This window comes from Odocoileus virginianus, chromosome 1 (assembly GCF_023699985.2).
Source record: "Odocoileus virginianus isolate 20LAN1187 ecotype Illinois chromosome 1, Ovbor_1.2, whole genome shotgun sequence".
Lineage (NCBI taxonomy): Eukaryota > Metazoa > Chordata > Mammalia > Artiodactyla > Cervidae > Odocoileus > Odocoileus virginianus.
The window spans coordinates 88,567,049-88,583,981 of NC_069674.1; the positions used below are offsets into that span (position 1 = coordinate 88,567,049).

At 37.6% G+C, this 16,933-nt stretch overlaps 1 protein-coding gene across 1 annotated transcript in view; it reads left to right on the forward strand.

Annotated features, from left to right (window-relative positions):
- MEOX2 (mesenchyme homeobox 2) overlaps positions 1–16,933 on the forward strand; it is a 71,794-nt gene that overhangs the window by 40,790 nt on the left and 14,071 nt on the right. Inside the window, exon 2 of the mRNA XM_020904061.2 lies at positions 10,968–11,140. Within this exon, the coding sequence (XP_020759720.1) occupies positions 10,968–11,140 (173 nt within the window). The remainder of the gene's footprint in view (positions 1–10,967; positions 11,141–16,933) is intronic.

Below are 16,933 nucleotides of genomic sequence, written 5' to 3' on the forward strand. Positions count from 1 at the left end.
CTGTGTAGTTTTCACACCCATATTTGTGCTGGGTGGACTCAGTGGTTCAGTCGTGTCTGACTCTTTGTGACTCTATAGACTGTAGCCCACCAGGCATCTCTGTCCATGGGATCCTCCCAGCAAGAATACTGGAGTGCCTTGTCCTCCTCCAGGGGATCTTCCTGACCCAGGGATCGAACCCGTGTCTCTCACATCTCCTACACTGGCAGGCAGAGTCTTTACCACTAGTGCCACCTGGGAAGGGGTAGCTATATTTAATACCACAATTAAATAATGATGTTTCTTGAATCTTTGTTCTTGTGAAGAGGCCATGCAATAGCTAAGGATATTTAGGGATCTGAAAGAATGCTTTCAGGTATCTTTCTATAGCTGAATGACACTTGAGCCCTGAAAACATCACATAATAGCATGTGATCTCTAAAGAGCATGTTTAGTCTTTCTGAGTCTCTTTATTTCTCCTCCATAACTACAGCAAGTGGAACTAGATGATTTGTGGGAATCTAAGTTCTAAAATTCATGTGTTTTAAATCAAAGTTTATTAATTAAGCCAACTTCATTAATTTAATGATATATATTTACTAAAATAATGAATTTATCATAGCTCTTATGTGCTTTAATGTATCATTGAAACATGGCATTGAGAAAAACACTTAATGAGCAGTCTAGTCATTGGCTGGGAGGAGATAAGGCTTGGCTGTGGTATAAAGGTGGTGTTGTTTATACATAAGGCATTTACAGTATGTTCTGATTCAAGTTGGTCATTCTTAGAGAGAGTTGCATAACTTGCATTTATTAATGTGTTGTCTCACAGATACAGAGAACATATTGGTGTTTGCCAGAGGGAAGTTATAGGCCTGGGGGCCATGGAATGGGTGAAGGAGGTCAACAAGTACAAACTTCTGGTTATACAGTAAATAAGTCCTGGGGATATAAATTATAGCATGGGAATAAAGTCAATAATATTGTATTAAAATTGTGTGGTTACAGAAAATAACCAGAATTATTGTAGGAATCATTCCACAGTATATATATATATATATATATATATATATATATGTAAATGTTGAATCACTATGTTGTATATCTGAAACTGCTATAATATTATATCTATTTTCCTCAGTAAAAATAAATGTAATAAAAATAAAATAGATATCTCAGCAATAACTCATTTCAATTCCCTACTTTTTGTGCCTGTCAATATATGAATCCAGTTTTACCTTACAGCTTCTTCTAAATGGAGTCCTTTTGTTTTTAAGTAATGAGATGTGAACAGTTGATTTTATTTTAAATTCACTACCTTGCCTTTTTAAATTATTTATTTACTGTGTAGCCCTTTCTGATAGTAAGGTGCCAATCAAATGGTTCTTCCTTCATGACATAAATACAGAGTGAAATATCAAAGAACTAATAAATTCTGATGAAATTAATATCATGATTGATGTTGTACAATTCCAAATATATTTAATAAAGACACTATTTTTGCTAAAAATTTAAAAAGAATCCAGACACACTAAATGGAAATATAATGCATCTTATCTTGAGTCAAATTTAGCATAAATTTAGTTCTCACACCAAATTCAGGAGCTTTCCAGGTGGTGCTAGTGGTAAAGAGCCCACTTGCAAATGCAAAAATGCAAGAGACACCAGTTCAATACCTACTGGAAGAGGGCATGGCAACCCACTCCAGTATTCTTGTCTGGAGAATTCCAAGGATAGAGGAGCCTGGCAGGCTACAGTCCGTGAGGTCGCAAAGAGTCAGACACAACTGAAGTGACCTAGCATGTACCAAATTCAGGTATTTAACACAAAAACAAAATCAGCACATGTCTTGAGGGTAAACGTAACTATCTCCAATTTTGCTGTACACTTCTAGGCTTAGGAACTCATTACAGAAACCCAGAATTGATTTTGTGCCTCTAGCTACATCCCAGAACAAGGGAATGCAACAGAATCTGGCTCTTGCACCTACTTGGATTGTACTTGAGAGCAATGGCTTTCACAAGAGTCAACATTGCACCTCCAATGGGAGTAGGAAGGCTTAGGGAAGAGTTTTTGGCATACAGCTTTCCATTATCTTTTCCCCCCTCTTATTAGTTTAAAAGTGCACCGCTCCTCTGGGATCCCATGAAATGGTCTTGTTTCTTGCTTACAATGCTTACCACATTCTGCCACTATTTATTTCCCCCTGAAAGGGAAAGTGAAAGTCGCTCAGTTGTAGCCTGACAGACTCCTCTGTCCATGGACTTTTCTACAGGCAAGAATACTGGAGTGGGTAGCCGTTCCCTTCTCCAGGGGATCTTCCCAACCCAGGGATGGAACCCAAGTTTCCCACATTGCAGGCTGATTCTTTACTGTCTGAGTTAACAGGGAAACCCTTATTTCCCCTACTAGAATATAAATGTTTGATGTCAACTATTATTCTCATTTATTTAGTAATTGGTGGTGAGCAATTAAAATGGCATTCACATTTACATTTTAATACACATGGAAGCAATAGTCAAGGGCATGAAGCAGATGCAAATCTCCAGATCCACTCCCCATTCACCTCCTCTTCAGCTCTTATGTCCACAAATGACTTAGAGTTACATGGTGTTACTGTGCCCCTGAGAGGCTGAGAAAGGAAAGAAACGCTTTTCAGAAATCGAGAATCTAGGTAACTTGACAGTGGCCAGAAGAATTGTGACGTCTCTAATTTACATCTGTCAATGGGGAAAAAGCCCTGAGATCCCTTTCTATATCAGACAGCACCATACAATTTTTGCAATGAGGGCCTAGAAAATTCAGTACCAATTCTGCTAGCAGCTTGATAAATCCCTTGGACATACACAGCAACAGAACTTCCATAAAGTTTATTTTACATCATGGAAGACAAGTCTATGTCTTCTAAGAGTGTAAGGGCTTGCACTTATGCTGTTGTTCTGAGCCCGTTTTTGGCAATTCACTGTATATTTTTTGGCAAGTGACTTTAATATATTTTTATAGCAATAACTCATAAATTATTGAGCTTTTTATTTATCTTCATGTCTGCTTTGCACCTCTGGATTCTAGACTCTAGGTAATTTAACAGTAAGATATTTGCCTTAACTCATCTTCATATTCCCAATGCTAAGTACCTAATTTTGAATCTCTTCTGGATCTTTGATTTTCATGCTGAAATCATGGATTGTGATTTCCATGATAACCCTAAGGGGACTTCATCTGTTATAAAAATTTGAATGACTTTCAGCTTAAAAAAAAGAGAAAGTGCCACTAAATATTGCTTTATATTAACTAATTTTTCAAAGCATATGTCTATCACGTAATTGACGTAATTGATGTATTACGTAATTGACATAATTGATGAAGAGAAGTAATATTAACTAATTTATTTCTATAATGTCATGGTTATGCACATTCAGATAAAAAAGTACCAAATCAGTGTTAGGATTTTAAAATTTAAAACCCAAGAGGTTAAATTGTATACCAAGTGAAGGAACAGATTGCATATAGTTCATAATTCCCACTCTCAGCACCACTGACATTTTGGACTGGATAATTCTTACTACATTTATATACAGGGAAATATGAACCCATTCAAGATAAATGGGTGGTGATGACTGTCCTGGGCATTGTAAGATGTTTAGCAGCATCCCTGGCTTCTGCTCACTAGATGCTATAGCAAGCCCCAGCTCCACTTTAGTGTTGTCAGATACTGCACAGGACTCCCAGTTCAATTTAAAATCCAGATAAACAATGAATAGCATTTTAGTTTAAGTATACCCCAAGTATTGCATGGGACCAAAAGAAGTAAAAACTGTCACTATTTCAGACGACCTGAAAACCCCTAAGGACTCTACCAAAGTACTGTTGGAACTAGCAAATAAATTCAGTGAAGTTGCAGGACACAAAGTTCATATACAAAGCAAATGTTGCATTTCTAAGTTAATTTTTGTTGGAGTCTAGTTACTTTACAAGGTTGTGTTAGTTCCTGCTCTATGGCAGTGTGAGTCAGTTATACATATATCGCCTCTTTTTTAGATTTCCTTCTCCTTTGGGTTGGGCTTCCCCAGCGGCTCAGCAATGAAGAATCCGCCTACAGTGCGGAAGCCACAGGAGGCATGGGTTAGGTCCCTGGGTCGAATGTCCCCTGGAGAAGAGTGCAACAACCTGCTCCAGTAGTCTTGCCTGGAGAATCCCATGGACAGGGAAGCCTGATAGGCTACAGTCCCTGAGGTCGCAGAGTCAGACACGACCGAAGCGACTTAGCACAGCATGTCGCTCATTTAGGCTCCCACAGAGCGGTGATACACACTAGTAACACGCTATCAGACAGAGAACTCCAGAAAACAGTCTAATTTACAGTCATATCGAAAAGAATAAAATATTTAAGAATAAATTTAGTCAAAGAGGTGAAAGACCTGTACGTGAAAAATTTTTAAGATATTGATGAGAGAAATTGAAGAAGGCACAAATAAATGAAAAGGCATTCTGTATTCATGGATTAGAAGAAGTAAGACTGTTCAAATGCCCATATCTGATTTAAATTGACTAGAATTCCTTTAGCTGCTGTCATCTTAAAATTATAGGAAGAAGGAAGCAAAGAGAAGGACTTAGTTGTAGTATCTGCCAGTTTATCCTAGGAGTGCAATGCAATGCCAAGGTAAGATTATTACCTACTATGAGAAACCATCTACCTATAAGGTATGGATGACGTTAGAGACCCAAATAACCTATTTTTAAGGAAACTCTGAGATATTTGTTTTCATATTATTTATATCCATATTCACAGCAAGTTATTAAATAGGTAACAATTTAAGAATTATTCTGTGGTATTACCAGTCTCTCTTTTTCTCTCATTCTAAAGTGTAATCAAAAAGTGTATAGATTTTATAAAGTATCTCAGGTCTTCATATTCTTTCCCCTTAAGTAATTACGTCATGTGATTTTGCATGATTGTGTAATGTTACTAATAGTAATACTTGCTTATGTGGGTAGCTACTGCTAAATATTGACATGGTCATATATACTGAATTTTGATTATTCTCACTTTCAGAATTAGTTGCAAAAAACATGCCCAAATGTATTGGAAAAAAGTCAAATCTGTAAACTAAAATTTACTCTAATATAATAGTAACTAGTCTATTTCATAAAACTTTCAGCTATACATGGTTAATCTTTCAATATCTCCCAGCAAGTAAGAGCCTAAATGCCTTTAAGAGAAATAAATAAGATGTTCTTTATAAATTATCTGTTCAAAACATACAATTGGCAACACAAATATTATAAAAATAAATTTATCTTCTGTCTCATAATGTGAGATTTATCTGACTTATTTCATTCCTGAAAACATAACTAGACAATCCCATGAATAATCAAGGAAGCAATGAGCAGGGAGATTGGATGATGAAAGAGTACATCCACCAGTTGATAATCACTGGTCCAGCCCATAGGATGACTTTTGCATGTTAAATACAACTATTACTATTATCAATACTAAACTCTTATTAAAAATATAAATTTCTTTCTTTTTTTTTAATCTTTGATAATTAGGCTTGGTAAAGAGCCACCTACAATGTAGAAGACTTGGGTTTGATCCCTGGGTTGGGAAGATCCCCTGGAGAAGGGAAGCTCTACCCACTCCAATATTCTGGCCAGGAGAATTCCTTGGACTCATGGGGTTATAAAGAGTCTGACATGACTGAGTGACTTTCACTTTCACTTCTTTATAAGTAAAGAGAAACTGTTATAATGGCTACAGATTTTTCATATCAATGCTGTCAGAAATAGTGGAGAGTTTCAATGCTAATTTCTATTCTAGATTTGGCACAGTAATTTTCAACACCCCCCCCTTTTCTTTTTTTCACTTACACACCTCAATGTATAAGAGACACATTCATTAGTAATAGAAGCTTAGTATGGCTGTGGTTCTCAGATCTGGAGAGTGGATCAGCTAGAGGATTAAAAAACCCCTGGGGAAGATTGTTTACTCTGAAAAAAACTCAGGAAAGTTTGAAATGCCCACTCATTAAAAATCTTGAATAGCAAGTTGGATAAGTTTCTCATAAGACAGGCGATTTCCCGTTTAAATGTGAAAATTACTAGCAACAATAGGATTATTCTATAAAGTTCCCTACCTGTATCCACAATTCCTATGCCTCTGTAAATATAATCATTAGCTTCCAATATCTGCTATTTGTGGCTCTTTGTTAATAGCAGAGCATCTCTCATTTTTAATAGCCTACAAAACATTAATACAAAAAGTTGCAATGAACTAAAATAGACTGTGGCTTAGCATTCATTCTTTCTTCAGAATATGAAATAAGTATTCATTTTAGTCTGAGTTATAAGAGCATTGCTTTACATTTTGATATTTTTACAGACATTGGTAAATTATGTTCTTCATTTAAACGAGTTAATAAGTTTATTCAGGGTAGCCAAAAATATACTCAATCAGACTTTATTATTTCTCTTTTGCTAAGAGGTATCCTGTGCCACTAGTGAACGGACCAAGCCCTTACATTACTTGTCTTCCATAAAACATTATTATCTTTTGGCATCCTCTTGCACTAGGGGAAATAAAAAGTCACATGTGGAGAAGTTCTAAATGCTAGACAGAAATGATCCTTGGAGGGCAATTTTTATCCTCCACGGAAGTATTGCAGACTTCTTCCATTAGCATAGTCCCAGGGAGCAAAAGGTTAGGGAACTGGGACTGCCAGCTCTACCTGAACACATAAGTCAACATTTCCTCCAAGCGACGAGGGAGTGTGAGAGTGCACCCACGTGTGCATTAAAGTATCTGAGACGAGAAATAACAATTGTAATATTTTACATTGCAACGTACTGTACAGATGGTGACATTTTGTTTGTGGCTGTAGGGAAGAAAGGAAGGCAGTTTCCAGACTCCCCTCCCTCAACACCTACCATTTGGCATAGGATATGGGAGGCTGAAGAAAACGGAGGGAGTTTTGCCTCGGTTGAAACAGCTGGGAAACAGATGGAAGCTAATGTGCCATTTGCCAAAAGCCTCGTCCAAGGCTCCCACCCATTTTCCACCAAAGAAGAGTTAGTCAGGTGAAGGTAGAAGGAGCTTAAGGGTCAGCAAATGATGGACTTTGGAAAGTGCAGGCAAGAAAAGTCCAAAAACATGTTTGAAATCCAAGATTATAGAAGTCCAGAAATGCAATCCCAAGGAGCATGTTTTTAATAGGAAGGAAAAAGTGGGAGCATCATGGGTGGAAACCACAACAGAATCATAGATCCAAGGGTGTAAGTGCCCACAGAATTAATTGACATTGGTGCTATTCTACTTCAATTGCACTGACAGTCTCTTTTAGGTAATGAAGTCAAGATGCACATACCCACTCTTTGTCATGTTAATCACAATATAATTATTCCTGGGTGATCATTGTAAATGTAACTGTGCACAATTCACATGGTTTTAGTCATTGGATTTCACTTTGTGAGCTACTTAGGTTTGGAATTCAGGCGGTTGGTTAAGTTGCTTTTGGATATAAATGTTGAATTATAGCCAGACTTTTGTTCAAATTCAATCATTGGATGTATAAACCATCTTCTTGTATATTTCTAGTTTCAGAGAGCATGCATATAGATAGATACACTGCATGTAATCCTTCTTCCAAGCACTGGCCCAAGTTTTGTATGTTTGTGTGTGTCTGTGGTATTTTTGAAGTACTGTTGGATACTGAGGAAGTTAAAAGAAATTGGTTTCAAAAATAAACACCACTTAATAGGCTTTCCTCAATGTGAGTTTGTTCATTCATGCTTATGTAAGGGAATGTGTTAACCATGAATCATTCAAATTGAATTGCTCATGAGAAAAAATGCTCTGGCTTTGCTGTCAGTTTTGACTTAATATTACTGAAGGGAGTAAAGCATTGTCCCCTCATAAAGAATAATTAGCCACAGATTTCAAACTGAATGTGGCTCCAAATTAGCAAAAATACTTTTGATTCACGTGAGAACATGCATCCTTGTGAGAGGGACCTATCTGAAGATTCTGGGCTGTGACTGAGTTTGCCTCTGCCAGAACAGCCCATGGAAAAGTTAAGGGGAAAAAAAAGAAAGCAATCATCGAAAAGTTTTGTTCACACGTTACCAGAATAGCAAAATGCACCGAAGATGTGGAAGTTTGCAAATCTGTAGCTAAAAGAGTGGATAATGGTCAGCAGGTTCCACTTAGAGCCAGGTAAATTGGCATCGTGTAAACACAGCCGAACTGAGAGTTCGCACATCATGTAATAAGTAACTCATCCGGTCCCAGTGGCTTACAGTAAAATACAGTCAGACTGTGTCTGACATATCGCAAACCACTTTTCACACCGGATAAAGCCTGCCTGCCCTGCTAAGGTAGGGAGCCAGTCAACACGGGGTTATGTGACAAGCCCGGAAATGCGATCAATGAGTCTAAAGAATTTCCGACAGCGCCACCGTACCGTTCAGTGAAACACGCCCATGATCCCTCAGAGAAAAAGTAACGGCCCTGCGTGCCAAAATTTTGATGTGAACCTATTGCCACTGCTGCTTACTTGTTGTGTGTGTGTGTGTGTGTGTGTTAGTTGGTCAGTCATATCAGACTCTTTGCGACCCCATGGACTGTAGCCTGCCAGGCTCCTCTGTCCATGGAATTTTCCAGGCAAGAATACTGGAGTAGGTTGCCATTTCCTTCTCCAGGGGATCTTTCCCACCCAGGGCTGCTACTTAGACCTAGAAAATTTTGCATTTGGCCTGCTTTGATTCTGGTAAGAATCAAATCGAAACTGTTTAGCTTAGGGCACCTTGTCTAGTGGATTTCCATTATGCAGGCCCCTCTTAACTTCAGTTAGACTTCCCTCAGCCAGACAGAAAAAGAGCTCTAAAAAGACCCAACATCTTTGCACATAGCATATTTAAATATCATTAGATGAAGAAACAAATATTGCTTTAAAAGACCCTTCATAAAGCTGTTCAGTTCAGTTCATTTCAGTCACTCAGTCCTGTCCCACTCTTTGCAACCCCATGGACTGCAGCATGCGAGGCCTCCCTGTCCATCACCAGCTCCCGGAGACATGAGTTTCAAACTCATATCCATTGAGTAGGTGATGCCATCCAACCATCTCATCCTCTGTCATCCCCTTCTCTTGCTTTCAATCTTTCCCGGCATCAGGGTTTTTTCCAGTGAGTCAGTCCTTCGCATTAGGTGGCCAAAGTATTGTAGTTTCAGCTTCAGCATCAGTCCTTCCAATGAATATTCAGGACTGATTTCCTTTAGGAAATCCTTACTACATTTACTACATTTACTTACTACATTACTACCTTACTACATTTGTCAGTTTAAAAAAAAATGTCCCTCTTTAGGTAATCTGATGGTAATCTGATTGATCCATTATTTTTTCTATATCATTTATCTCATTTGGCTTCATAGAAGAGTTCATTGTATCCCTATGTGATTATGGCATTACTATTTATATGTAGATGCTCAAAAACAACTAGAAAACTGAATTTTCGAGAGTATACAGACATGCTAGTTTATCTTGATTATGTTTATATTTCACTGAGGATAAATTTGACATGAATTATTAGAGCTGGTATGATTATATATTACTTGTATATGTAGAATTTTTTTCACTATAGATATGCATGAATATTAAGAATGTCTTCTAACCTACATCTCAGGGATATTATATGGACAAGTAAGATTAGCTTTTGTTGTTTAGTCACTTGGTCATGTTCAGCTCTTTTATAACCCCATGAATTGAAGCCTGCCAGGCTTTTCTGACCATGGGGTTTCCCATGCAAGAATACCGCAGTGGGTTGCTCCTTCTCCAGGGGATCTTTCTGACCCAGGGATTGAACCACCATCTTCTGCACTGCAGGAAGATTCTTTACTGCTGAGCCACAGGGGGAGACTGATTTAAAAAATAGTCTATGTTAATTATGTTTTGAACTCTTAGAAGAAAAAATGCCATGATATACTGTATAGGACATTATAAAATGTTGTGTTTGGCTAGCTATGTTAGATGTTATGCGTCCTATGTTTATCTCATGTATAGTGAAAAGTCATTTAAAATTCTGTTCATATTTTGAGTTAAATGAGCAAAATTTTATTTATAGATTCCACGCTGCCCTAAGAATTATACAAGAATAAATAGAGCATTGTTATTGCCTTTAAGGAGACTGCACTTAAATAAAAATTAAAAAGGCAATAAATTCACACACACACACACACTTAAGTATACACACTTATGTATGTTTAGTCCAAGCTTGAACTAACTTTGGGGTCTAGTTGCCAAATATTTGAATTTCTCAAATAATCACATACTGAGTCACCACTATTTTTAGGATCCCTCTATTCAATTAAACTTAGAACTCAAGAATTTATGTTGAAAAACTTCTTAGAAGAAATCTTGTATGTGAATAGTTTTAGATAAAAACTTGTTTACTAGAAAGTCTTTGTTTTTTCTTGTTATTAATATTATAATAGCATATTAAGTGAAAGTGTTAGTCACTCAGTCATGTCTGACTCTTTGTGACTCCATTGACTGGGGCCTGCCAGGCTCCTCTGTCCTTGGAATTCTCTAGGCAAGTATTGGAGTGGTTTGCCATTCCTTTCTCCAGTGGATCTTCCCAACCTCGGGACTGAACCAGTGTTTTCTGCATTGAAGGCAGATTCTTTACCATCTATGCCACCAGGGAAGCATATTAAGAACAGTTAAGCATTTTTGTTTATATTGATATTCCGAAAGAAGAAAACTAGACACAGCCCCAATTAGGCTGTGAGTCACCTCAGGGCACATTGGAAAAAAATGCAATTTATCTCACCCTGTCGAGATAAATCTTACTGTCTTTGGTTTCTTTCTATTTTTACTGTGTCTAATAGAGTACCTGGAAAAGTAGTTACTCAGTAAATGTTTCTGTTACAAATGAAATGATTGAATGTGTTTGAATGAATGAACTAAATCTAATTCTCTTACTTTTCTTTCCCCCAGACTCCCAGGAAGGAAATTACAAGTCAGAAGTCAACAGCAAACCGAGAAAGGAAAGGACAGCTTTTACCAAAGAGCAAATCAGAGAACTTGAAGCAGAATTTGCCCATCATAATTATCTGACCAGACTGAGGCGATATGAGATAGCAGTGAATCTGGATCTCACTGAACGACAGGTAATGTTGGACATTGTCATTATGTATTTTTAATTGCTTTGGGTCAACAATCTTCTCTCACCAATTTAAAAATATCTAGATCAGTTCAGTTCAGTCGCTGAGTCATGCAAGACTCTTCGGGACCCCATGGACTGCAGCATGCGAGGCCTCCCTGTCCATCACCAACTCCTGGAGTTTACTCAAACTCATGTCCATCCAGTCAGTGATGCCATTCAACCATCCCATCCTCTGTCACCACCTCCTGCTCCTGCCTTCAGTCTTTCCCAACTTCAGGGTCTTTTCAAAAGGGTCAGTTCTTCGCATCAGGTGGCCAAAGTATTGGAATGTCAGCTTCAGCCTCAGTCCTTCCAATGAATATTCAGGACTGTTTTCCTTTAGGATTGAATAGTTTGATCTCCTTGCAGTTCAAGGGACTCTCAAGAGTCTTCTCCAACTGCTGCTGCTGCTAAGTTGCTTCAGTTGTATCTGACTCTGTGCGACCCCACAGACAGCAGCCCACCAGGCTCCCTGGTCCCTGGGATTCTCCAGGCAAGAATACTGGAGTGGGTTGCCATTTCCTTCTCAAATGCATGAAAGTGAAGTCGCTCAGTCGTGTCTGACTCTTAGTGACCCCATGGACTGCAGCCCACCAGGCTCCTCCATCCATGGGATTTTCCAGGCAAGACTACTGGAGTGGGGTGCAATTGCCTTCTCCGGTCTTCTCCAACACCACAGTTCAAAAGCAGCAGTTCTTCCTTACTCAGCTTTCTTTATGGTCCAACTCTAACATCCGTACATGAGTACTGGAAAAACCATACCTTTGACTATGCAGACCTTTGTTGGCAAAGTAATGTCTCTGCTTTTTAATATGCTATCTAGGTTGGTCATAGCTTTTCTTCCAAGGAGCAAGCATCTTTTAATTCTATGGCTGCAATCACCATCTGCAGTGATTTTGGAGCCCAAGAAGACAAAGTCTCTCACTGTTTCCATTGTTTCCCCATCCATTTGCCATGAAGCGATGGGACCAGATACCATGATCTTTGATTTTTGAATGTTGAGTTTTAAGTCAGCTTTTTTGCTGTCCATCAAGAGGTCCTTTAGTTCCTTTTCGTTTTCTGCCATAAGGGTGGTGTCATCTGTATATCTGAGGTTTTGATATTTCTCCTGGCCATCTTGATTCCAGCTTGTGCTTCATCCAGCCCAGCATTTCTCGTGATGTACCCTGCATAGAAATTAAATAAGCAAGGTGAGGATATACAGTCTTGATGTACTCCTTTCCCGTCTTGGAGGCAGTCTGTTGTTCCATGCCCAGTTCTTACTGTTGCTTCTTGACCTGCATACAAATTTCTCAGGAGGCAGGGTCTGGTAGTCCCATCTCTTGAAGAATTTTCCCGGTTGTTGTGATCCACACAGACAAAGGCTTTGGTTTAGTCAATAAAGCAGAAGTGGATGTTTTCATGGAATTTGATCTAATAGGTGTTGGCAATTTGATCTCTGGTTCCTCTGCCTTTTCTAAATCCATCTTGAACATCTGGAAGTTCTTGGTTCATGTACTGTTGAAGCCTAGCTTGGAGAATTTTGAGCATTAGCTTGCTAGCGTGTGAGATGAATGCAGTTGTGTAGTAGTTTGAACATTCTTTGGCATTGCCTTTCTTTGGGATTGGAATGAAAATTGATCTTTCCCAGTCCAGTGAAAACTCACTGCTGAGTTTTCCAAACTTGCTGGCATATTGAGTATAGCACTTTAAGAGCATCATCTTTTAGGATGTGAAATAGCTCAGCTGAAATTCCATCACCTCAACTAGCTTTGTTCATAGTGATGCTTCCTAAGGCTCACTTCACTTCCATTTTAGGATGTTGGGCTCTAGAAGAGTGACCACACCATGGCGTAGATATCATGATCTGTAATTCTAGATATCTAGATCTGTGATTCTCAAATATCATTGGGAAGATCAATTTTCTCTTTCATGATGAAGCTTTTGCCCAGCATAATGATAGAATTAAGGAAGAATAAAATAAATTGAAGTGAAGTCGCTCAGTTGTGTCTGACTCTTTGTGATCCCATGTCCATGGGATTCTCCAGGCAAGAATATTTGAGTGGATTGCCATTTCCTTCTCCAGAGGATCTTCTCAACACAGAGATCGTACCCAGGTCTCCCGCACTGCAGGCAGCCCCACCAAGGACTCTCTGAAGAATAAAAATAGTCATATTTTAAAGAAAACTGTTTATTCAGTTTATGGAATCATCATTTGTTCTGTGATTGTATCTTTCTTATTTTTTTTGTTTTTAAAGTATTATTTCTTTTATATAATGATTGCATATGGAGAGGACTTTTGTTTTTTATACTCATTTATTTTTAATTGATTGATAATTGCTAAACAATATTGATTTGATTTCTGTTATACATCAACATAAATTAACCATAGGTGTAGATATGTCCCCTCCCTTTTTAACCTCCCTTCCACCTCCCACCCCATCCCACAGTCTGGATTGTTACAGTGCCCCAGTTTGTGTTCCCTGCATCCTACAGCAAATTCCCATTGGCTATTTATTTACATATGTCAGTGTATATGCTTCCATTTTACTCGCTCCATTCATCTTGTTTGTTTATTTTTAAAATCTCGTTATTTTACGTAATAGAAATTTGGGAACCCCATGTTAGTTTCCTCTATTGCTCAGGATAGGGTTTATGTCACAGTAATACACTAACCCTCATATCTGAATGACATAAGAATAAAGTTCATTATTTGTTCACTCTCCATACTAACTTTGCAAGTCCAATATTCCAAATAATTAGTCAGGACCCAGTCTGACCTTCTGGCATCCTGACATGTGGTGTCCTTGGCAAGAGGTAAGAAGAAGCTGAAGGTTCATGCATTGACCTTTAAATGTTTTCACCTGGAAATGACCCATGTCACTTCCATTTACACTCTAATGTCTGAAAATATTCAATGGTACCACTTAACTTTAAGGGGGCTGAGACATGGGAGGCGCAAGGGCACATAGATCATTGGTAAATATCTACCCAACAGCTCAGAATATTTTTGAAATTGTATTTGTCTCAGAAATTAAAAATTCAGGTACCCCCTCATTTAGAGAAACTTTGAAATGATTAGCAATCTGTGAATACCAGTTAATAAGACATAAATAATATTTTAATTAATTACATTTTAGATCCTTTCTTGGATGTTATTTGAATGGCAAATGATTTGCTCGAATAGCGTTCCCTGAGCACTCTTTTATATATGGGTTCTGATTTTCCCTAGAAGAATCTAGCCTACTGATGGTTAATGGTTGCTAATCTTTAGAAAAACATTCCTGAAAGGCAAACGCAAACATCTTTATGGACAGTGCAGTTATGATTGGCACTCTTAGGAGCAGAGTCTCATTTCCTCTTTCCCTGTGTGCACCTCCTCCAGGGATCCCATTGGAACCAAAGAAATATCAACAGGGTGTGGACAAATGAATACTATCTTAGGAGAGCGAGTTATTTTATCCAACTTCTTAAATCATTTGCTTTCCTTCTGTTAATTTCTATATTTCAGCTTTTAGTAGGATCATTCTGGGTAGTGAAAATATACAGAGGAACACTTTTATGTGGTTCTATTTATTGGCAGTTTATATTTTATTAAATATTATGACTAGTACCTAAGTTATGGAGCACAACATTTTCCTTCCCTTGAACTTCACATACAGAGTTCTCTCCATAAGTGTACAACATTTGGCATGATGGAAAGCAGGATCCAAACTCTACATCATCAGACATCTGTTTTTTTGCTCTTTTTTTTTTAAAAAAAAAACAACTGGGAACAGAAAAAATACGATGGATGGATGGAATTACACATTAATGTTTTTGTAAAGAGAATGTGAATTCTAGGAAATGTAACTGTATTTAAAATGATACATAAAGGAAATAAGAAACTAGAGTTTGCTTGTAGTGTACAGAAATGTGGGATGTATAACTATGCTCTTAATCAAGAGAAAAGTCAAAATCTGTGCTTTCTTTGCTGGAGATGTCCTATGGTTCTCTGTCATTATCTGATCATAGAGTAGAGGTTTCACTTTTGGCCAAGAATAATTTCTTTTTAGGAGCAATTCTGTAAATTCTGTTTGGAAATTTTGAAGGCATTTTGAGTATTTCTTCTTTCTTCCTGACTTGCCATTCTTAGGAAAGAATTACAAGCAATTATATGAAAAATTATATGATATGTATATGTACAAACACACTATATACACAGGACTTCCATGGTGACTCAGATGCTAAAGAATCAGCCTGCAATGCAGGAAACCCAGGTTCGATCCCTGGGTGGGGAATATCCCCTGAATATAGGAATGGCTGCCCATTCCAGCATTCTTGCCTGGAGAATTCCATCAGCAGAGGAGCCTGGTGGGCTACAGTTCATGGGAGTCTCAGAGAGGCGAACGTGACTGAATGACTAAAACTTTCACTTCACTTTTCATACTATGCACACACACATGCCCAATTTTAATCTTTGTATTTTTTAAGAGTGCCTTTAAAATTCTGTATCACTTAGACTTTGCTGTTTAACAAACCTCTTGAAAGTCTTCATGACTTTAAATAATAACCAGCACTTAATTTGCTCAAAGTTTTGAGGATCAAAAATTTTTATCGGAGCTCAATTGGACAGTTCTACTTCTGACCTTACCTAGAGCCCTTGTGCAACTCTAGTCAGCTGGTGGGTGACTAAGAACTTGCTCTAGACAGCTTGTCTCTGTCTCTGTTGCGTGTGTGATTTCATCTTCTATTAGGCTCCCTGACATTCTTCAAATAGTGGTAGAAGTATGCCCAGGAGTTTTTAGAGAAAAAAACCTCAGTGTGCGTGGGTGTTCAAAGCCTCTGCTCGCATCATGTTTCCTAATGTCGCATTGTCTAAAGCAAATCATATGACCAAGCTCCTTACGAGAGCGCCACCTACGTGAGTGGATACACGGAAAGAAGGCAAACATTTTTGGAGGTCATTAGGGAAACAATCCAACAATAGCCTCATAAAGGGAAAAACAACAACAGCAAAAGTAAATCCTGAGATAATTAGGTTTTCAGATAATTGCAAATTTGGTATTGTTCAGAAGTTTTTTATCCTATAAATAAATCTCTATTAATAGTTTGTCAAGTTAATAAAAGATATAATGGATATATGTGGAATCTAAATTCCAAATCAAAATTATGTCTTTAGTTTTTGTTACTAAGAAAAATTGAATTGTTATGAGAAAAATTCTGAACAAAAACCCTGGATTTGCCAGATGGAATTGTGTATTCTTAGGCAAGTAACAATCTCCCCAAGGCATAAAATGGAAATTAAAACTACCTTCTCTTTCTTTTACTCAGGTTTAAATGTCATAATGAATGTGAAAGAACTTTTAGCATAAACTATAAAACAAATCTATTACTCAGAGGGGGAAAACTTCTTTGCTAAAAAGGCATAGTGAGTTAATTCTTTTGTAATACAAATACTTCTTTTCCCAGAGAGGTATTTTCAGTTAATTTTCTCATGGTGGGGCTTTTAAAATTATAAACATAGACTAATCAGTCAAAGCTTTTTCATTCATCTTCTTTTAATTGAGATACAGCTATTCCATTTCTTTGATTTTGCATTAATGCCATTCATACTTATCTATGTAATCTATGCCTTGATTTAAAATATTAAATAGCATCCCTTTTATAGGGTTTCTACCTATAGAATATTCTAATTATAGATTTGCAATTTTTAAATTCCATTTTACTGAAAGATTTATTTTTTCCATACTTTAAAATAGCATGGGATTTATTAAAGTAACTTAAATGTATACACCAA